General features: G+C 42.8%; 1 protein-coding gene across 1 annotated transcript in view; it reads left to right on the top strand.

The window, feature by feature from the left end:
* Nucleotides 1–23,263, top strand: part of ROR1 (receptor tyrosine kinase like orphan receptor 1) — a 398,622-nt gene that overhangs the window by 247,550 nt on the left and 127,809 nt on the right. Inside the window, exons 3-4 of the mRNA XM_035017718.1 lie at nucleotides 21,037–21,324; nucleotides 21,996–22,026. Of these exons, the coding sequence (XP_034873609.1) occupies nucleotides 21,037–21,324; nucleotides 21,996–22,026 (319 nt within the window). The remainder of the gene's footprint in view (nucleotides 1–21,036; nucleotides 21,325–21,995; nucleotides 22,027–23,263) is intronic.

Below are 23,263 nucleotides of genomic sequence, written 5' to 3'. Positions count from 1 at the left end.
ACACTGCATTTTCCTGTTCACGTCATTCTATTCTTCTCCACTTCCCAAAGATTGATTGCATATGGTAATGACCAATACAATAACTAATATCAGGTAACTACTAAGAAATGCCTTTTTCCAGGGTCCTCTAGGTATTTTTGTTTATTTGAAAGATTGATAGATCAGAGGGTCAGGGGACATGTTTTACTGTAAGTTTCTGTTCCAAATTTCCTGACATTTTTAGTAAAAAAAAAAGAAGAAAGAAAAAGAATATATTTTAAAAGGCAAAAATAGGGCTAATAAGAACCAGACCCTAAAGTGATTATCAAAATGTCAAAACTACTTTTTCTTTGTTCAATAGCATTAATCTCGAGGCACTTACCTTTCAGTAAAATCTCCCTAATGGCTTGACTTGCTTCTCTTGCTGGGCCATCCACAAATAGAGTGGCTTCTAAAGTGATACCCAAATCCTCAATGGCTTTCTGTAATTAGTGTGGGAGTTCAGTGGAGACATTTGTTTATGTTTTTAAAATTCTATCTTTTAATATAGTAGCAAGAAAGGGCACTCTCTAGCATGCCCTGGTAACCTAGAGTTAGGTTTCTCCATCAGCACTGTCATAATGTCCACAGGACCATCCTAAAGATGCTAGAAAGCTATGATAATGATGCAGGACCTGGTTGAGTGTGAAAATTAACTCTTTTTCCTGAAATTTGTCAAAGTTTCTGGAGTGGCTTTGGAAAGGATTTAAGTGTACATGAAGATGGAGCTTAAGTTAGAAAATTTTCATTCTTATCACTAATCCATACGATGGTCATTTCATTTTCTTGGACTTTATAGCAAACACCTTTGAGGGAGGCTGCCCACTTTACAAGAACTCCCTGTTTTCTGGTAACTGCTCCCATGACCCATGGTGATGGACCTTCAGCAGCTGTGTTTATGTTGTGTAACTCTGGCCCTCTTTGGGGAACTGATCAGGGGAAGGACACTTGACCCAGGTTGGGCCAGTCAGAGTCACTTTCCTGGGAACTTGGAATTGGGACTCAGAGACAGCCAATGTTTGAAGTTGCTGGTAATGCCATGAGATTAACTTGAGGTAGGTAACATGAAACAATTGTTCTCTGCTGTGTGTGTAGAAAAGCCAAGAACACTGATTTGCAAAGAGAGGAGATTTAAACAGATTCATAGAAAGAAGCAAACGCAGAGGGAGAGTCCTGACCTGGGTCCCAGAAGCTTTCCAGTTTAGTTCCTGTTCCTCCTGAGGCCTGGCTGGACCGCTTTCTACAAGAAACCCCTTGCATCCTAGGTTAAATTGCTCATCCTCCTCATCTGCTCCTCCTCACCCTCTTACAGCAGCTTGAGTTAGCTCCTGTTACATTCAATCAGTCTTAACAAAGACAGGTTGACCCTCTCTCCAGTATGTACTTGTTTGATTACAGATATGACCAAGTAAACAAGTAGATGAATGTTCATACTTACTCTTTTGTGCCCTAGAAGGTTGGAGCTGGGAACAAACCTCAGGGATATCTTAATCCTATCCTCTCATCAGACAGATGAGGAAATTGAAGACTGTAGATGAGAAGTGATTTACCCAGGTTCACACACAGCCAGGACTTGATCCCTGGCCTTTTGGTTCTCAGGGCAGCCAGTGTTCTTTCCAGGTTGGCTCCCTGGTGCCATCCATCCACCTGTCTGTCCATCCATCCATCCATCCATCCAGTCAGCCAGCCAGCCAGCCAGCCAGCCAGCCAACCAATAAATATATAGTGAGCAAGCTCCTAATACATGGAACGTCCTGGAATACATGCTTTCTGTTTTCAGCGTGCCTCTCTTGTGGTAGTCTTTCCTAATATCGATGATGATCTATATTCATATCCTATTTCCTTTGGCAGCCCTTTGAAAGCAGGGACTGTGTGTGAATCAGTACCTTCACTTCCTAGTACAGAACCTGTCACAAGGTACGTCTTCAATAAATGTCTGCTATTCTGGAGAATTTATTTCATTCCTTAGAGTCTCTGATGGGGACTGTGTATCCGTTATCTATTGCTAGATAACAAGCCACTCCATACTTCATGGTTTCAAGCAACAGTCATTTATTACTATTGCTCATGGTTCTGGGAATTGACTGGGCTCAGCCAGATGGTTCTTGTTCAGGCTCTATCACATGGTTGCAGTCAGATGGTGACTGGAGCTGAGGTTATCTTGAAGGCTTTCTCATTCACATGTCTGCTAGACATCTGGGCTGAGGGTACGCAAACAGGGCTGGAACAGCTGGAGCTCTATGGGAATCTCTCTCTCTCTTTCTCTCTCTCTCTCTCTTCCCACATGGTGACCTCGGTATAACTGGACTCATTACATGGTGGCTGGAGGCTCTCAGAGAGACTGCCCCAAGAGAAACTACCAGAAGTTACCAGAAGCTACATAGCCTTGCCTAGGCTGGCCTCAGAACTCACTTCACATACGTCACTTCTGCAACATTCTGTTCCTCAAAAGAGTCACAGAGGCCCTGCCAAGCGTAAGGAAAGGGAGCAGAGACTCCATCATTTGATAAGAGGAGTGTTCGAGAATTTACAGACATGTTTCTGCATCTCTGTACTTCTTCACATAAGGGGAATATGGAAGGAAATGAATACTTTATCTCTGGCCCCACAGAGCTTACATTTGAGTTGGGAGCCACGGTTTTCAGGCAACTGCTAGCTTCTGGCCCCACTGACAGCTACATCTTTTCCAACGACTTTGCCACTCCTAGCCACAATCAATCACAGGGTCTGATAGCCATGTACCTGTGGCCGGGAGTTACTATGGGCAAGCAGGTAGGGCCGGGGTCTCATTTTATCATAAAATTCTCATGTGCTGGGTTTTGTGGTGGGCCCTCTGGAGGAATAAGACATTAGACTCACATTTGGGCCCTGCCAAGAAAGAGAGACATATCTAAAAATGTAGCTTAAGGAAATAATACAAAAGGGGAAAAAATATTTAAGCATAAAGGTATACACTGAAGCGTTCTTTAAGAGTAAAGAAATAGGAGGGAGAACTAAATTTTCCCCAATTGGGGAAATCCCTTCATTGTGATTTCTGATGGAAATCCATGAACAGTGATCTGTGGCTGCTTTTCCTTGGATTTCTGAGTCACACCTACTTGGGGAGGAAGAAATAGGGATACAAAATCAGAACCCCTCCGGCCCCTCCTCTCCATCACACTCTTCACCAGCTCTCCCCTCCCTGGCCTGCTGGGTCGGCTCACGCTTCCCTAAGCCCAGGTCCAGGCACAGGTGTCTTGGCTTAGTATTGTGTAAAAACTGCCCATTGCTGGCCAGGTGAGGTACAAAATCGTTCATTACTGTCTGAGGTCTTTCCTCATTCTTGGCCCAGGCTTTCTTTCTGGCCTTCTTGTCTACTACTTGTTCATCCATAACCTTCCCAGAAGGCAAATGGGGGTGATTTATTCTGTGTTGCTCCCACCTAGTCTAGACACCCATGACTTTGAGCTTTTCCTCAAGCCATTCCTATACCCACCAGAATGCCATCTCCTCTGCTTCAGCTTCCTGAAAAGCAGACCACGCCCCCCACCATAAGCCAAGTGGGGGAGGTACAAGGGGAGGGGCTGGGAGCTTCCCAAGAGCACACTCTCCTGAAATGATGTCTTCTAAACAAATGTTAATGGTATATGTTAACATGATGGTTATTAAGACCATGATGAAAAGATGCTTCAGGGCTCCTCAAGGCGGCTGGATATGTGTGTTGCTGTTGTTATTGTCACAGTGATTAGGGGATGCAGTGGGCATTTATTGGGCAGAGGCCTAAGATGTTATGCGCCTTGCCATGTGCAGGGCACTCCTGCAGGAGGAAGCTGGGGAGGACACCCTGTGTCAGCAGAGGCATGGGTCCTGTCGGGACAGTCCTCAAGGGTGGCACCTTGTGCATCCCCACTCTCCCCAACAGCTGCCTAGCTCCTGCTCTCTGTCCTCACTCCCCTTGGCTCTCCCAGGCTCGCTCTCTCTGATCTGAGAACCCAGCTCTCAACCTCTGCTCTCCATCAAGGCCCAGCTCAAGAATGGCCCCCGTTACTGTCAAGCCTTCCCTGATTTCTATAGCTGGACATGCTCATCCCTTCCTAAGTAGAAAATAGCATTTCCGCCCTTGCATCTTCCCTTTTTCTGATTATTTTTATTGGCTTCTTTTCCATTAATATTTTGTGAGGAGAAATGGGACAGGTACCTCCCCAGTGCCTACACAGGTATTTAATTTAAAGTATTTGCTTATTTTTCTTCCATTTCCTCATTTCTTCCTCTCCCCCAAATGCCTGTGGATTCCAGCAAGAGGACAGGAAGTCTGGGGTTTCTCTGCCCCTCCACTCTGCTCTGGGTCTGGCCCACTAGGCCTCATAAAAGGACAGGGGACAGCCATGGCAGCCTTGGCCTGCCCACGTTGGTCTCAATGTCTTGACCACACACTTAACTTTACTCTCACTCTGACTTGTACTTTCAAATTAGACCCTGGGATATCTCCTCCTTGCTTTGAGATCTTAAGCAGCTCCTGATGGAGAGTGGTCCTATCTCCTCCACTTTAAACATCCTACCGATTGCTATGTGTCATCTCTGTCCCAGAAAGCAGGTTCAGCTCCCCTTTTCTAGAGTCCTCTATCACCCTGAACATACTCCGATTGGGCTCTAGTATGACTGTTTCTTTACATGTCCGATTCCATCGCCAGGATAAGAGATCTTTGTACACGTCAATCCATTTGTTCATTTCTTTGTCCAACATTTTCCACCTCTATTCATAGCAAACCCATGCAGGGTTAAAGGTGCTGTACCCAGGGAAAACGACATGCATAAACCCCCAGTGTTCCCTACCTCGTCTGCTTCATTGACTCTTGCCTCTTGTTACTGAGAAAATAGCACCCATTTCTGTTTCCATCTCCCAATTACTTAGTAACTTTTCTGTTTTGTTGAAAAGGCAGTCCAGCAGAGACTGTCCAATTTTTGAGGAATTTGGTTCAAAATTTGAGAGCAAAATCACCCCATTCATAATAGAAAATTCAGGTGACAGGGTCCTCTCCAGCGCACTGCCCTGCCAGCAGCAGATCTGAGATGTGGCCAAGTCAGCAGATTCTTTCAAAATTTGAAATACAAACCTTGCGTGAGGAAAGAAGAAGAGGAGAAAGAATGGTTTTTGTGCCCTTTCATGTCCCCTGACGTTTATATTCTGGGAAAACCTGGAACTGGAATGTTGGCCTTAGTGGAGTTGCGTTGGAATGCTGACTGGCACACAAAGGGATTTGGGATCTGTTCAATCAAGATGTGACTAGAAAACTGAGCTGGGATAACTGATATAGGGACAGAAATTCCTTGGCCAGAATGGCAAACTTTTATTTGGAAAGCCACCTGGGCATCCATTAGAGCCATCAAATGCTCGACAATTTATTATGACTGGACAAGCCGCTACCTTGCAGAGTCAGGCCAGGGTAGTAAAAATACACAATGACTTCGTCTTTGAAGGCCCTAAATGTGGCTTAGTTCTTCCTCGGAAAGGGCTCCCCAAAGGGCTGAAGGCAAACTGGGGCCTTTGCATGACGCAGAAACTTCTATAGACTTCTGTAGCGAGGAGCACACATCGGGCCGATGCTGAGGCATCTCTCCTATTCACGGTATTGAAATTGCAGAGATGACTTACGATGTGCTCTGTTTGCGTTGGCCCACAGCCCAAACCAGAGACTTATCTCAGGCTTGGCCTTCTAGATACTATCTCTGGTAATTTAAAAGTTCATTATGCAAGCCCACTCATCCTGTCCTGCTACAGTTAAGGTCTGTCAGCATTTTACAAAGGCTTATCACCCACCCATAAAGGGGCAAGAATGCAGTTCTTAGGTTGCAGTATGGCATGCGAGGCCTAAGCCTGAGCGTCAAAAGCTTTACCTCTTTTGTTGTTTTCAAGTTAGAATTTTTCTAAGTTCTAGTGAAGCAAGGTAATAGCTGATGGTTTTGCTGGTATCCTTTGGTTTGGTTTTGCAGGGCTGGGAAAAGCTGCTAGAGATGGCTGGGAATGTAGATGTACCTTATATCTGAAGAATTCTTAGGCCCATGAATTTACTTATCATGCTAGCATTCAGCTGAAGTTGGGAGTGTAGTTGAAATAATCACTACTTCATAGTTAGGATCGATGAAGACCAGGAGAGTCAGAAACAAGATTGGGAATACTTCTCAAAGATGCAGGGACCAGTCCTCAAACCAGAACCTTGTGTCCCTGTGAATTTCAGCTGAATGGGATTGATTGTATCCAAGTCAAGTTATTGTTCTAATGGTTAAGTGTGCTTCTGCTCATCATTTTATTTTATTTTTTTTATTAACATATAATGTATTATTTGTTTCAGGGGTACAGGTCTGTGATTCATCAGTCTTACACAATTCACAGCGCTCACCACAACATGTACCCTCCCCAGTGTCTAACACCCAGCCACCCCATCCCTCCCACCCCCCTCCACTCCAGCAAACCTCAGTTTGTTTACTGAGATTAAGAGTCTCTTATGGTTTGTCTCCCTCTCTGGTTTCATCATGTTTCATTTTTCCCTCCCTTCCCCTATGATCCTCTGTCTTGTTTCTCAAATTCCTCATATCAGTGAGATCATATAATTGTTTTTCTCTGATTGATTTACTTCGCTTAGCATAATATCCTCCAGTTCCATCCATGTCATTGCAAATGGCAAGATTTCATTTTTTGATGGCTGCATAATATTCCATTATATATATATACCCAACATCTTCTTTATCCATTCATCTGTTGTTGGATATCTAGGCTCTTTCCATAGTTTGGCTATTGTGGACATTGCTGCTATAAACATTAGGGTCCATGTGTCCCTTCGGATCACTACATTTGTATCTTGGGGGTAAATACCCAGTAGTGCAATTGCTGGGTCGTAGGGTAGCTCTATTTTCAACTTTTTGAGGAACCTCCATACTGTTTTCCAGAGTGGCTGCACCAGCTTGCATTCCCACCAACAGTGTAGGAGTTCCCCTTTCTCCGCATCCCCGCATCTGTTGTTTCCTGACTTGTTAATTTTAGCCATTCTGACTGATGTGAGGCGGTATCTCATTGTGGTTTTGATTTGAATTTCCCTGATGCTGAGTGATGTTGAGCACTTTTTCATGTGTCTGTTGGCCATTTGGATGTCTTCTTTTCTGTTCATCATTTTAAAGTATTCTTATTATTTCTAAACTTAAACAACACATATACATGACAAATATGAATAAAATGATAACCCCCAAATTCTAAATCATAATAACCCCCACATAATAAAAATGGTTGAAAATTGTAGTAAAATAAATTGGATACTTTAATAAGTCACAGAAGTCCAAAAAAGTTTAAAACTAGAAAAAAAAGTCACTAGAGTAACCTTGTTGGCAGTTGCCAATGATCCCATTAGACACCCGGCTCCTGGAGAAAAAAATAAGGGTACATAGAGATCATGGCCTCTTTGGTGTGAAAAGGAGATGTCATCTGGATGGATTCAGGTGAGTTGATAGTGGAAGAAGTTCTTAATGACAGTGGGGTATAAAAGAGCAGCTTGAAAGGGGACAAACTGGGAGTGGGGACGGGGAAGGTGTCAGATAGAACTGGATTCAGTCCCGGCCATGCTGGGCCTTGCTATGCGGAAACCTCTGTTAGCCTATGTATCTTCCTTAAAATTGGGTAACAAAAACCCATATACACCACAGCGTTCTGGAAAAGATAAAATGCAATAGCAGGCAGAAAGTGTCTGATAGAATCAGTGCTCAACACGTGTGTTCCTTTTTACTTCCACCTTTTATTAATTATAGCTGGGGCAGAAAGCGGCCGAAATGCTGGAGGCCAGCAATTCTTGTTCTGAGTAGATCTGAGCTACTTAAGAGGACAAAGTGGTTTTCCTGAGCTTTTAAGAGGCCATTTACATACAATTGGTCTACTTGTAAAAAATGACCTATTCATTAAATCAAGCCTCTAGGTAGCAAAGTTTTCTTAAACTCCTTTGAGTTGCTGTGTATTTACTGTGCTTCCTGAAGAAAAACCTGTAAGGGCAGCTACTTTTCCCCATTAGTCCAGATTTACAGAGGTTTTTGCTCTAAGTGCACATTTGCAGAACCATTTCTGATGTATATGTGTTTGCTCCCCAAAAAGGAGCCACATATTTGGCTGTTTGTTGTCTTTGGTCCTAGGGACAGTCTTTCAACCCCTCTTGTTACTCACAGGTCCTTAACCCAAGCTCAACTTGATGCCTTAGTACGTGAGCTCTCAAGAGAAGGTGAGTGGTAGGCCCAGAGCCAGCCCAGCACAGCTCTTTCTTTCTTTGGACTTTTAACCATCACATCTCCTGCTCTGTAGCAGCTTTGCTTGGCCAGGGAATATTTATCTTCGTGGAGGTGTCTCTGTACTTTAATGTCTCTGTCTTGGTTTCTTCTGAACGATAGGGATTGTAGTGGAGAATCCTGGAGATTTTTGAGCAGTAGAAACTGGGCTTAGCAGGAAGCCAGGCAAGACTCAGTGGCCAGAAAGTGGGGGTTTAAAATTACTGTAGCCACATGTCTTCCTGTTGACCTCTCCAGAGAATCTTTTGGGGGAGCGCCTAAAAAAAAAGCTTATATCAGACTCCACCCAGGATCAATTACATTAGAATCTCTAGGGGTAAGACCTAGGTGTCAGTGTTGGTTTTGTTTGTTTGTTAATTCTGCAAGTGATAGTGATGTTCATGAGGGTTGAGAATCTCTGGCTCTCACTAATTATAGCTCCCTGTAGTGAGTGCTTTTGATGTTCCAGAAATTGATTATCTCATGTGACCCCCACGAAAACATTAGTGGGTAAGTACAATTATTGGCCCCATTGTACAGTGGAGGAAACTGAGGCTTGGAGATGTCAAGTACCAGCAGGTGAGTGGTGGGATTCCGATATTTAGCCAAGCATCCAACTCCAGAGCCGTGTTCTTCATTACCGTGCTGCAGCCCATCATTATAAATAGTGCCTCCAGTGGGAACTAAGCTCCAGCGAGTGGGGTCATCCAGTGGTCTTGAGCTCTCTCCATACCTTCAACTTACCGACCTCCTGCTCCCCGTGTGTTCGAGGCTTCCCAGCAGCCCCACGTCAGATAACGAACTGCGGTTATTCAGAAGTCCCCTGCTATTTCCACTGATTTTTATTAAATGCAGCTTGTGGCTCCAGCTCAAGAACGTGCAGGCCGATTTAGATCATGTTTTGCATCGAGTTTATTAAGATAAAAAGTATTTCCCGAGATAGTGGGTCAGAAGTATTTATGGTGAAGTGTGCTGAAAGTGAATGCAAGTTGATAGCGTGAACAGAATGTCCTCTCAGAGTCAAATGCGATGACCTAACTGTGTTTGGCAGCCTTCCTTTAGGTTTAGCTAAGCATTTTATTTCATGTCGGGAGCCTCCTCCCTCTTCTGAGAAGGGTCGGTCCTGTAGGAGACCGGGATTTTGGCATGTACCTCTTTGATACCAAGACCCAGGCCCTGAAGCGTAATTGTGACTGGCTGGGTTGCCATGGCAAAGGACTGTTAAACTCTTTATATCTCAGTTTCCCTCACCTGTCAAAATGAGAATATAACTCTTGGCCCCACCTCCGTCCCTGAGGAGAGGGGGAGGGCACTTTGAAAATTAAGCAATAAATGTTGGGAAGGATTTGTGGATGTGACGTCTTGTCAAATGGGTAAGTTATAAATGGGGTGTCTCCAAAGCTCATTTGCCCTAAATACACTTGAGGCTTCCATTTACTTAATCAACTAGCCTTTATTAAATGCCTCTGAAGTTCACAATAACACATGGAGTGCTAAGGGGAATACAAAAAGGAAAAAAGGAGGCAATCGGGTCTCAATTCCCAGAAAGCTCATAAACTAACTTCTTTTTCTTGCAGTTCACTTTTTAGGTTGATTAAGCATCGGTATGAACGATGCCTGTACTGTATTTAAAAAGTTCGTTCTCTGTGGTGACTTCCATCATATGTAACTAGGAGTGATTTAGTTGTTCTCGGTACTGGTGGGTATTGTTACATGCTGGATGGATTCATTAAAAGGGCAAGAATATTCTGTAGTCCCGGTTAGGGGGAGTGGGGGACAGTGAAAGACCACAGTCTGGATTCACTGGGAATGGTGCATTGGCTAATAGTATGTTCTCCTGTGTCCAAAGGTCTGGGTCTGAGTCCGGGCTCTTCCACTACCTACCTGTGTGACTTTGAGCAAATACTTAACCTCTCTGTGTCTCATTTCCTTATCTCTAAAATGTGGGTAATAATAGGGTCTAACTCATGGGATTGTTTTCAAGATGAATAAATTAATGTGTACAAGGTACTTAGGATGGTGTCTGGCACCTTATAAATGCTCAAAAAGTCTTAGCTATAAGCACCACTTTCTGGGGGTCATGGAGAAAATGGTGGCGCCAAAAGATGACTAGTATTCATTTCCCTACATTATAAAAAATACCAAGTCCTTTTTTATTCAGAGTCCCAAAATTTGCCCGGATCTACCACAATCACTTAGAGTTGCCCCCAGATCCCAGGCTGTTTGTTCAGAAATGGGAAACAGGCCATCCAGGCCTTTCTCTGGCTTATGGTGCGCAGGGCTCGAGTTAAACTATTTTGTTTTGAGAGCTTCACACCAGTCCAGGCCCCAGAGGGGTGGTGAAGGGCAGCTGTGGGGTGTGACGGAAAGAGCACTGAGCTTAGAGTCCAAATCCTGGCTTTGCCTTTTGTTGGCTGGGATAGTCTTTAAGTCCTCCAAACTGCAGTTTACCCATCCTGATTATACAAAAGCAATGGTTTAGGTAACACTGCTGGGGCCCTAGCCTAAATTGAGACAGTCATAGCAAACTCTCAAAATCTGCTAGAAGTCCTTGTCATCCCCACCAGCCTGCCCTTGTAGTTAAAAAAAAAAAAAAAAAAAGCCAATTGTACTTAAGAATGTCTTTGATGAAGCAGTAAAAATTATTAATTTAATTAAATCTTGACCCATGGGTACATGTCTTTAATATTCCATATGGCAAAATGGGAAATATGCAGAAATGCTGGCTGCTGAAGTCCTATAGTTGTCACAAAGAAAAGCATTTGAGTTGTGACATGAACTAGCCACTTTTTTACTTGCAAAAATGACAGACTGGGAAAGAGAAATACCATATGATTTCAGTCATACATGGAATCTAATGAAACAAAGGAACAAACAAACAAAGAAAAAGCAGAATCAGACCTATAAATACAGAGAACAAACTGATGGTTGCCAGGCGGTGGGGTGCAAAATGGGTGGAGGGGAGAGGGAGATACACGCTTCTAGGTATGGGAGAATAAGTCACAAGAAGAAAAGGTACAGCAGAAGGACTATAGTCAGTGGTACTGTTCCAGTCTTGTGTGGGAGCCGACAGTAACTGTACTTGTGAGCAGAGCGTAACGTAAAGAGAAGTTGAATCACTATGTTGTGCACTTGAAACTCCTGTAACGGTGTGTGTCAACTACACTAAAAAAAAAAAATGATTGTCAAAGTATGGTTAGTTATTTTTGAATATTCTTGGAAATGAACAAAATGAGTCTGCCACTTCAAATAAACAGGAGATGGTATTCACCAATAATAAAATTTGAGCTTCTAAGCAAAAATTAAAATTTTGGGAAATTTTAGCCACCACCATGCACTTGACAGATTTCCAGTCTTTTTTTTTTTTTTAAGATTTTATTTATTTGAGAGGAGAGAGAGAGAGAGAGCAAGGGGGGGCGTGAAGGGAGAGGGCCAGAGGGAGAGGGAGAAGCAGGTTCCCCACTGAGCAGGGAGCCCGACGGGGAACTCGAAACCAGGACCCCAAGATCATGACCTGAGCAGAAGGCAGATGCTTAACTGACTGAGCCACTCAGGCACTCAACAGCTTTCTGGTCTTTACTGATGAGATTGGTAATGGTATTGACAAAAATGATTTTTCTCTGTTATGTAATTAAATGTGTTCACATTTGGAATATGTACATAACTCATTGGAACAGTATTTTCTAAATGGACAATGCATGGTGTTACAAAATCATATGTGGGTAAAAGATCTTTAAAGTCCAAGATAAACCAACCCATTTTAATGTAACAGATTATGAAAAGTTCACTGATAAGGCTTCAGATTCACATCATGACGAACCTTTAAGAAACTGCCACTTGTCAAATTTTAGTATAGTATCACAGAAGGATATTCTAAATTATCTGAGAAGACTATTAAAATACCCCTCCCTTTTCCAGCTGTGTAAAGCCACATTTTCTTTATATACGTTAACCAAAACAACATATTTCAACAGATTAAATGCAGAAAGAGGAGAATCCAGCTGTCTGCTCTTAAGCCAAATAGATTTACAACAATTTAAACAATGCCATCCTTTTCAGTATGTATGTGTGTATATAAAATATGGTTATTTTTCATTGAAATGTATTATTTATGTTAAGTAATGACATTACTTTTTTATTTTTCAATAAATTAGTAAACAAATGTTTTAAATTTTCTCTTCGAGGTCCTCAATATTTTAAAGATTTTTTTTTTTTTATTTATTTGTCAGAGAGAGAGAGCACAAGCAGGGGGAGCTGCAGGCATGGGGAGAAGCAGACTCCCTGTTGAGCAGGGAGCCTCATGTGGGACTTGATTCCAAGACCCTGGGATCATGACCTGAGCCAAAGGCAGATACCCAACCAACTGAGCCACCCAGGTGTCCGGGGCTCGATATTTTAGTCTTTAGGGGTCTTGAAATCAGAAAGTTTGAGAATTTCTGTCCTAGAATGAAAACTTAGAGCATCTAATTTTTTTTTATTAACATATAATGTATTATTTGTTTCAGAGGTACAGGTCTGTGATTCATCAGTCTTACACAATTCACAGCGCTCACCATAGCACATACCCTCCCCAGTGTCCATCACCCAGCCACCCCATCCCTCCCACCCCCCTCCACTCCAGCAACCCTCAGTTTGTTTCCTGAGATTAAGAGTCTCTTATGGTTTGTCTCCCTCTCTGGTTTCATCTTGTTTCATTTTTCTCTCCCTTCCCCATGATCCTGTCTTGTTTCTCAAATTCCTCATATCAGTGAGATCATATGATAATTGTCTGTCTCTGACTGACTTATTTCGCTTAGCATAATACCCTCTAGTTCCATCCACATCATTGCAAATGGCAAGATTTCGGGTTTTTGATGGCTGCATAATATTCCATTGTATATATATGCCACATCTTCTTTATCCATTCATCTGTTGAGGGGCATCTCGGCTCCTTCCACAGTTTGGCTATTGTGGACATTGCTGCTGTAAACATTGGGGTGCATGTGCCTCTTCGGATCCCTACATTTGTATCTTTGGGGTAAATACCCAGTAGTGCAATTGCTGGGTCGTAGGCTAATAGAGCATCTAAATTTTTTAAGACTATTTTTTTAGAGCAGTTTTAGGTTCAGAGCAAAATTAAGAGTAAGATACAGAGATTTTCTGTATACCCCCTGCTGCCACAGGCTCCCCCATTATCAACATCCCACATGAGGGTGGTACATCTTACAATTGACGATCACCCAAAATCCATAGCTTACATTACAGTTCACTCTTGGTGTTGTACATTCTATTGGTTTAGACAAATGTGTAATGACAGGTATCCACCATTATAGAGTGCCCTAACAATCCTCAGTTCGCCTATTCATTCATCCCCTCCCTGTTCCCCTCCCCCCAACCCCTGGCAACCACTGATCTTTTTACTGTCTCCATAGTTTTACCTTTTCCAGAGTGTCATACAGTTGAAATTAGACAGTATGTAGCTTTTTCAGTTTGGCTTTTTTTCACCTAATAATATGAATTTAAGTGTCCTTCATGTCTTTTCATGGCTTGATAGCTCATTTTCTTTTAGTGCTGAATAATATTCCAGTGTCTAGATGTACTATAGTTTATCCATTCACCTACTGAAGGACATCTTGGTTTCTTCAAGGCTTTGTCAGTTATGAATAAATCTATAAACATCTTTATGCAGGGTTTTGTGTGAACGTAAGTTTTCACCTCCTTTGGGTAAATATCAAGGAGTGAGATTACTAGATCATATGCTAAGAATATGTTCAGTTTTGTAAGAAACTGCCAAACTGTCTTCTAAAGTGGCTGTACCATTTTGCCTTCCCACCAGCAAAGAATGAGAGTTCCTGTTGCTCCATATCCTCCCCAGCATTTTGTGTTGTCAGTGTTCTGGATTTTGGTCATTCTCATAAGTATATAGCAGTATCTTGTTGTTTTAATTTGCATTTACCTGATGACATCTGATGTGGAGTATTTTTTCATATGCTTATTTGCCATTTTTATATCTTTGATGAGGTGTATCTGTTAAGGTCTTGGACTGTTTTTTAATCAGGTTTTTGTTTTCTCCTTGAGTTTTAAGATTTCTTTGTATATTTTGGACGACATTCCTTTATCAGATGTTTCTTTTGTAAATATTTTCTCCCATTTTGTGGCTTGTCTTCTCATTCTCTTGACACTGTCTTCTGCAGAGCAGAATTTTTTTTTTAACTTTAATGAAGTTCAGCTTGTCAGTTACTCCTTTCATGGATCATGTCTTCCCAGTAGTATCTAAAACGTCATTATTGTGGGGCGCCTGGGTGGCTCAGTTCGTTAAGCGTCTGACTTCTGCTCAGGTCACGATCCTGCGGTCCTGGGATCGAGCTCTACGTGCGCAGCAGGGAGTCTGCTTGTCCCTATGCCCCTCCCCCACTAGTGCTGGCACTCTCTCTCTCTCTCTCACAAATAAATAAATGAAATCTTTAAAAAAATAAATTCAAAAGTCATTATCATATTCAAGATCATCTAGATTTTTCTCCTGTTACCTTCCAGGAGTTTTATAATTTTGCATTTCATATTTAGGTCTATGATCCATTTTGAGTTAATTTTTGTGAAAGGTGTAAGATCTGTGTCCAGATTCACTTTTTTGCAGGTGCATGTACAGTGGTTCCAGCACCATTTGTTGAAAAGATTCTCTTTGTTCCTTTGTATTGCCTTTGCTTTTTGTCAAAGATCAGTTGACTATACTTATGTGGGTCTATTTCTGGGCTCTCTGTTCTGTTTCATTGATCTGTTTGTCCATTCTTTCATCAATACGACACTGTCTTGATTACTGTAGCTTTATATCAGGAATTGGGTAGTATCAGTCCTCCAACTTTGATCTTCTCCTTCAATATTATTTTGGCTATTCTGGATCTTTTGCCTCTCCATGGAAACTTTAGAACCAGTTTGTCAATATCCACAAAATAACTTGCTGGGATCTTGATTGTAATTGCACTGAATCAATAACTTGATTCACTTCTACTCACTGTGGGATCTCAGACAGCTTCCTTACCCTGTCTGTGCATTAGGTTTCTGATGTGTAAGATGAGGATAATAAAACTAGCTTGTAACAACACCTGCCATAAAGTAAGTACCCTTGAGGGGTTAACTGTTACCACTGTCATTATTGTATCATCATCGTTGATGTTTTTATCATGATCATCATTATTACCAGTACCACCCCACTGGGAGACACAGCAACACAGAGCTAGAAGGTGGAGTCAGCAGAATTGGAGTATTTTTCTCTCTGAAGCCAAATTATAGTCCACCTGCTCCTGGCCAGTCTGCCAGCATTTGTGGCCTAAGGAAGAAGGGAAAGAAGGATGAGAAAGCTTCCACAGCTCAAGCACACATTGTCAGAGGTATTGAGTCAAGCCACTGCAAGAAAGTATGAGTAGCCAGGTATAAATGTAGACGCCCCATTGCTCTGTGTGGCATCAGGCCCAGCTGGTACGTGCTGTCTGCCCTCCAGGGCTTCTGTGGCTACTCCGTATGGAAACGTAGACCACTCAGGAGGAACAGCCTGCACAGGCCCATGTAACAGAGCATGAAGCCAGAGTCTAGGATGTGAAATGACTGACACAAGCAGCTAGCTTGCGGCGCAGCGAGTGTCGGGTCCACTTTGCAGGTGTCCTCTGCACTGGGCTTCTTCCCGGAGTTACCCACGTGTTCCCTGAAACGAATGACTACTGGATCAGAACCCTCAGTGGCCACACCAAGCTTTAGGAGTAGAGAAGAGAATGGATCCCCCAGTGTGGCCCGTGAGGCTGCTGCAGAAGGATCCAGCTGGTTCTGGGAAGGAAATGGATTGTAGCCAGGGGCTTGTTAACAACAAGGCTGATAGTAATGATGCAGACATGCGATTTTATTTTATTTTATTCCAGTCACAAAATGCTTTCATGTTGTTTAGGCCAAATGTTGTTCTGATGCTCCTAGTCTTTGCCAAACTGAGGGCCAGGCCATTTGCTTGTTCTAAGTGAGCAGCTACAGATGGGAAACAAATTTGAACATTATTCTTTATTGGTAACAATTTAAAACCAAATTCCCTGTGTTTGTGGCAGGGCTCCTTTGTTCAATAAACACAAAGATTTGTTTACATTTCCTTTGTTCTCTCTGGACATATACCACTTGGGTCAGCGACTACACTGATTTCAAGATGCCCTGCAGTCCTCAGTTTTGTTTGTAGGTGGGTATTACGTAGAGCTTCAAGGACAAGTCAACCACTCTTGCCTTCAGTGTATTAGCTATGTGATCTCAGGCAGGTGACTTCACCCCACTGGTGTCCTTTTCTATAAAATCAAGACTAGACTTGGTCAGGAAACCAATCAGTTGGATGAATAATCATTCCTTACTTTTAGGAATAAGATATCTGTGAGAAAAAGAAAAGAAAAATACAGCTGATAAAAATAACAGAAACTCACATGCTCCTTGCTCTGTGTCAGAGCCTATTCCAAGCACTTGCCATGTGTTAATTCCTTTCATGCTTGAAATAGCCCTATGAGGAAGATACACCTAGTATACTAATTTCACAGATAACAAAACTGAGACACAGAGAGGGTACACAACTTGGCCAAGGTCACACAGCTGATAAGGAGCAGAACTAGGACATGAATTCAGGCATTCTGGCTCCAGAGTCTGTGAGGGTTGATTTTGTACATTAGATCAGCCCTTACTAATTTGTTTTCAATAAATCTGAATACGCCTTCAGAGGGTAATTAAAAAACTACCCCTCCCCCACATGATAGAACCCTCTGGTTCTTGGTTAATTTATGTTCCTAGAAGAACAAACTTGAAGCTCTGTATGTCTGTGATTATGGTATCATGCAAAGTAACTGGAGTTTGGAGTCAAATAAATAGTTTGAAGTGCTAGCCACCCTTTTATGTGATGTGTTACGTGGACTTGGCCACAGAGCTGACTGGGCGTTGGCTCCAACCACCTGTCAGAGAAAACTAAAGAGAAGAAGTGGAAGTGACTTTGGTTTTTGACTAAAACTCAGCAGGTAATGTTAACTCCTGAGGCATGCACCCAGCAGCTGTCATCCTGGCCTCTGGGAGTGTGGCTTGGTGTTGGTTAGCTTCAATATTGAAAGAAGGTAGGGGGCGCCTGGATGGCTCGGTCGGTTGAGCGTCTGACTCTTATTTTCAGCTCAGGTCATGATCTCAGGGCCGTGGAACTGAGCCCCATGTCCGGCTCTGCGCTCACTGGGGAGTCTGGGCTTGAGATTCTCTCCCTCTTCCTCTATCCCTGTCCCGCTTCTCTCTCAAATAAATAAATAAATAAATCTTAAAAAAAAAAAAAGAGAGAGAGAGAAGGGCCTGTTAGGGGATAGGCAGGGGAATTGGGATCCCCATGTAGCAGGTAAGGTGAGTTACCTGGCTTCTGGAGGGAAACCAGAACACCAGCTAAAGTTTAGACCCATTAGCTAGACAGTCCTGACTGGAGTTAGGGGCAGATCACAGCCCTGTGGGGATGTGGGTGTGTGTCCCCACCTGGCTCTTTTTTAGGGAAGAAACTCAAGTTCTGTCCCCACCCCTCAGTGGGGCTCGAGCTGCCCAGGCAGTCTGGGAGAATAGAAAGAGCTAGGTTTTGGAGTCCGAAAGATCTGGATTAGACCTCAGTTCAGCCATGCGACCTTGGGCAAGTCACTTAACCTCTCTGATCCTAGGTCTCATCATTATAAAGCAATGATAACAGTTCCTGCCTTGTGGGGTTATTGAGCGAGTGAGTACAGAAGTAAAGCCCCCGGCATACTGTAGGATTCTAAATAGTCCATCTGTGCTCACTACCGTATTGGCCTGTTGGCTCACTTGGACTTTCTCCTTGGCTGAGCCTGAGAACTTAAGGCTGCTAGCGCTGGAGGCTTTGGGCACAATGCACAGCGAGCTCACTGAGAGACCACGGGCCCGGTCAGTGCATCTCTGAGATGTGATTTCCTTATTGTGATCATTAATGCTCCTCCTTTCCGACTTTGCCAGATTGTTAGAGGAGAACGCGAGACTCAGTAACCTGAAAAGCATTATACAAAAATTGTTATTATTATAAAAAGAATTGCAGTAACATTGATTAACATTTTGAGTGCTTACTTTTTTGCCTAACACTAGTTTAAGTGCTGCCTATGTGTCACCCGATTTAATTTTAATCCTCCAACAGCTTTGCCTGGTAGAGTCCTATTTAATATATTCCTATTTTTCAGTTAAACTGAGGTACCCAGAGGTTAAGTAACTTGCCTAAAGTCAGTCAGAATTGAGGGCTGACCCAGGATTCAAACCCAGTTAGTTGAGTTCCAGAACCTGCCCAATGGAGTATTAATCACTATGCTTATATTGGCATTGTTATTTCTATGTTTCTTTTCTAGCAAGGATACATAGTTAGCCATTCTCTGGGCAGGAGACAGGACTGTGAGGCCATGATGGCAGCTCCATAAAGCCACCTGTTCCTTAGTCTCTCTACTCTCTGGGCACACACCTCAAACGTCTTAGGAACACATGTGCTTCTGTCCATGAGCAAAAACATTCATAGTTTGAATATATATGGATATAGATTAGAGAAACAAGTTCAGAGATAAAGATCAGAATATAAATGGAAAGAAGCAAGACATTAGCAACATAATTTATGGGCTCATGATTGCGTTGTGAAGGATAATTATTCATTGGTTTAAGTGGGATGAAAAGTGTCATTCTGGAAACACAGTGAGTGATAGTCATACTTAATCTGTTTTCTACCACTCACATAAGATAAATGCCATTCACATGCGTGACATACTCCTGTGGGACTGCCCAGACTTTGACATCTCTCCCTAATCTTTTTGTGGAAAATTAAGGTACTTAATGAATTATTTATTTTGGGCATGTATGAAAGCATTTTATAGGAATTTGGGTGCTTTTAAATTAGCCACTTAGATCTCTCCCAAAAAGGGTTATTTTTCAACAAAGTTCCATTAAATTCAACAAATTTACTATGCTCTGCCTATGCTGTACCATACGGCAGCTACTAGCCACGTGTGGCTGTTAAAATTTAAACTTAAAAATTACGTTCTTGGGACGCCTGGGTGGCTCAGTTGGTTAAGCATCTGCCTTTCGCTCAGGTCATGATCCCAGGGTCTTGGGATTGAGTCCCGCGTCGGGCTGCTTGCTCAGTGGGGAGCCTGCTTCTCCCTCTGCCTACCATTCTCCCTGCTTGTGCGCTCACTTGCACGCTCTCTCTCTCTGGCAAATAAATAAATAAAATCTTAAAAAAAAATTCAGTTCTTCAGTTGCTCTAGTTACATATCATGTGCTCAGTAGCTCACCTGTAGCTGGTGGCTGCCATTTAGACGATGCAGATTATAGAACATTTCCATCATTACAGAAAGTCCTATTGGACAATGCTGCTAGACGGTAGGATACACTAAAGATACAATGATGGCAAAACATTCTAGATGCCTGCCCTTACAGGCTTGTAGTCCCGCAGAGAGGACAACTGCTTAACAATCCATCCCAGGTTGGGAGTCAGGGAAGGACAGAAGGCAATGGGAGGGTATGGCAGAGGAGATCAACCCAAGAATGGGTGGTCAGGGAACATGAAGTCAAAGAAAACTCCTTATACATCAACAACAGACCAATTGTTTTAAAAAAATATTGAACTTAATTTTTTAAATAGTAAATTATTTTCTCTGTACTGGATTCTGCAACTAATATCAATATGAGGTTTAAAATATATTATTGAAGAATAAATTTAAAATTTATTTCATTATTAAAATGTTTAAGAAATCTCTAAAGAAGCCAAATGAAAAATGTACATACAGTATGATTCCATTTATATGCAATCCTTGAACAGACAAAATTAGTCTATGATGATAGAAATCAGAACTGTAGTTGCCTAGAATGGAGATGGGGGTGCAGATGGAAGCAAGCATTGACTACAGAGGATCTTAGGGGTACTTTCTGGGTTGTTCAGGATGCTCTCTATCTTGGTAAGGGCATTGGTTACATGGATATATGCATTTGTCAGTACTTCTGGAACTATGTAACTGAAGATGGGTACATTTCCTAAAATGTAAATTATATCTCAATTAAAAGTTGAATATATAGAATTATTTATTGTAACATCTTAATGGTTGATATGAGTAACATTATGGAACTATTCATTGCCTCCTTACTTTGTCAGCCAGCAACCTGGGGCTTATATGATCACTGGCCGCAAGGTTTTCAGCATCCTTCCTGATCTTGTGCTATGTGCGTATAAATATGTCGCTCCTACTTTTCCAGTCTTTCATGCTTTCTTTCCTATCAAAAGTGGACAAGCTGGAAGGATCTTTGCCAGCATGTTAAGAATGGTATCATTTTGGGGTGGAAAGATTTGAGGTGAATTTTGAAGCCTTTTCTTCTTCGCAGTATTGTTTGAGTCTGTAACAAGGACCGTGTGTTCTTCTCATACTTTGAAACACAAAATCTCATTCTGTGTTGGCTTAGGATGTACATTTACTTATCCATGGGTTACCATATGGTCATCTGAAAACTTTGGGCTTTACACAATGGTTAGTGACAAGTTTCCTTGTAAGCAGCAGGCTCCGTGGGTGATTGTTCTATAGTCACAGGGTCTCAGTAAATGTATAATTTCATGCCTGGTCTGTCTCCACCATGCCTCTCCTGTGCAGTCTCTCTGTGGTCCTGGGGCACACTGGAGTGGATTTGGGTTGCTCGGAGGTGCCCCTTAGCTGTCTACCCCTCTCACCTGCCTCCTTCGCCCTGTGCTCACAGATTCTTACCTGACCCTCGATGAACCGATGAATAACATCACCACGTCCCTGGGGCAGACAGCTGAACTGCACTGCAAAGTGTCTGGGAATCCACCTCCCACCATCCGCTGGTTCAAAAATGATGCACCTGTGGTGCAGGAGCCCCGGAGGATCTCCTTTCGGGCAACCAACTATGGCTCCAGGCTGCGGATTAGAAACCTCGACACCACAGACACAGGCTACTTCCAGTGTGTGGCAACAAACGGCAAGAAGGTGGTTTCTACCACTGGAGTCTTGTTCGTCAAGTTTGGTAAGCCACCTTTTGCTGGGGATGGCCTTTGGCCCTCAGCATTCTTGGCGGGGGGGAGGGTAGAGGGAATGGGCACATACTGAAAATGTCCTGTGTGCCTAGAAACTGGGACAGTTTCTAAAGCTGGTACAGTTGCACCCATTTTACAAGTAAGTAAACCAGGGCCAGTGGTTAAGGACCATGTGCAGGGTTGCCCAGCTAGTCAATGGCAGAGCAGGAGTGGGGTCCAGATCTGTCTGACCCCACAGCCCTGCTCTAAACCACCATGCCAGTGAGAGAGAAGATGGGAAGGTCTGCAGCACGTATGCCCCTTGTCTGTCCAGCTGCCTTCCAAACCTCTTCTGTCTCGACCAGTGTGCTCCTGGGACCACTCAGCCTCCCACTGCAAACCCCCTACATAGCGTGAGGACGCCTACTCTTAACGACTCATTCGTCAGCACTTGTCCTAGCGTTTTCCAGGCCCAGAACTATGGGCTCTAGACAGGTGCTCACTGGTATGTTTTTTGGTAGAGGTGATTGTGGGGAACTGAAACAAAATAATAAATCCCAGAAAAATAAATCTTACCTCGGGGTGGTTGCGAACTTTCATCTGTAATGGTTTGACTGAACCCACACTCACTCTCCAGTAACCCAGCCTGACTGTTTCTTTTGTTTTCCTTTCATTTCTCCAGGCCCCCCTCCCACTGCAAGTCCAGGGTCCTCGTAAGTACTTTTATCTCCCTTCTTGTCACTTCTCAGTGTTTCTCCAGAGGTTTTTGGGGCAGAGGCAATGTTGTCCTCTGCTTGGGCCAAAACAGTGTGTCCAGATTCCATTCCGTGCTGCCCTGCCCTCATTCCATGTTGCTTTTTCTCTGATACGAAGATTCACAAGAGACTAGCACTGGCACTAACCTCAAGTGTGGCTGATTCTCTCGTTGATTCTGAACATGTTGATGAGAGCAAAAACCTACTTACATTTTCTATTTTTAAAATCAATCTAACATTTAGTTATGACAATGGATTTGGTCAAATCAAACAAAAAAATGATACAGGGCAGTGTTAGGCCTGGAGCCCAAAAGGTTCTCTTCTGTGTTTCTGCAAGCATTGCATTTCTGATGCTCTAGTTACTGAACAGGCCAACAGTTAGGGATCATTTTATTTGTATTCCCTTTAAAAAACTCAGAGGCAGAAGTTCTGACTCACACAGCGGAAGGAAGAAAGCCCTGGGCTGGGACTGAGAGTTACATGGGTTTGATTCATTTTGAGTCCTTTGTTATTGGAGTCTAAAGACCCCATTTCTTAAACTGATGTGATTCGTGATGCATTTGTCCTTTCCTCTGGCTAAGGGGTTCTCTTCCTTCACTGTAGGAGCATCCGCTTGGGGCATTTTTCTTGATGTATGTTTTTATTTGGGGGATAAGAGCCATTTATTAAAGCCCTCGCTCTGCAAGAAAATATATTCCATATTTTGTAGACTTCAGAAATAAAATTCACTGGGCTCTACCACAAGAGCATCAGAATGTCTGACCTAGATGACTCCTACAGCAAATATAACAGCCACTGAATTTGCTCTAATCCCTTCTGTGCCACTTAATTACAGTGTGGAGCATTTTAATATATTTGTGTGTTCCTAAAGGGCCCAGTGGCCCACAGTCCCATTAATAAAACAGGTAATGGGTAAAAATAAACATTGGCCTTCAGCCACCCCGTTCTGCTATTTCGTCAGCCTATGAAAGGCAGCCGTAAAAGAGCCTTTAAAATCACCGAAGTGCTAATTGCATTCTACTTATCTCGGTAGAAAATGTTGATTGATCTTAAAACAGGTCAGAAACTTGGTCACTCAGCATTGCATTCTTGAAGTTATTTTTTTTTTTTTTTAATGATCTCACCATCGGTCGATATGTGGAATCCTTTTGAAGTCTTCTTTAAACAAAGATTAAAACTTCCGTTACTTGCTGTA

Source organism: Mirounga leonina, unplaced genomic scaffold (genome assembly GCF_011800145.1).
Source record: "Mirounga leonina isolate KUSES-001 unplaced genomic scaffold, KU_Mleo_1.0 Mir_173, whole genome shotgun sequence".
Classification (NCBI taxonomy): Eukaryota; Metazoa; Chordata; class Mammalia; order Carnivora; family Phocidae; genus Mirounga; species Mirounga leonina.
The sequence above is the reverse complement of the archived record's forward strand: the minus strand, read 5'-3'. Positions and strand labels throughout refer to the sequence as shown.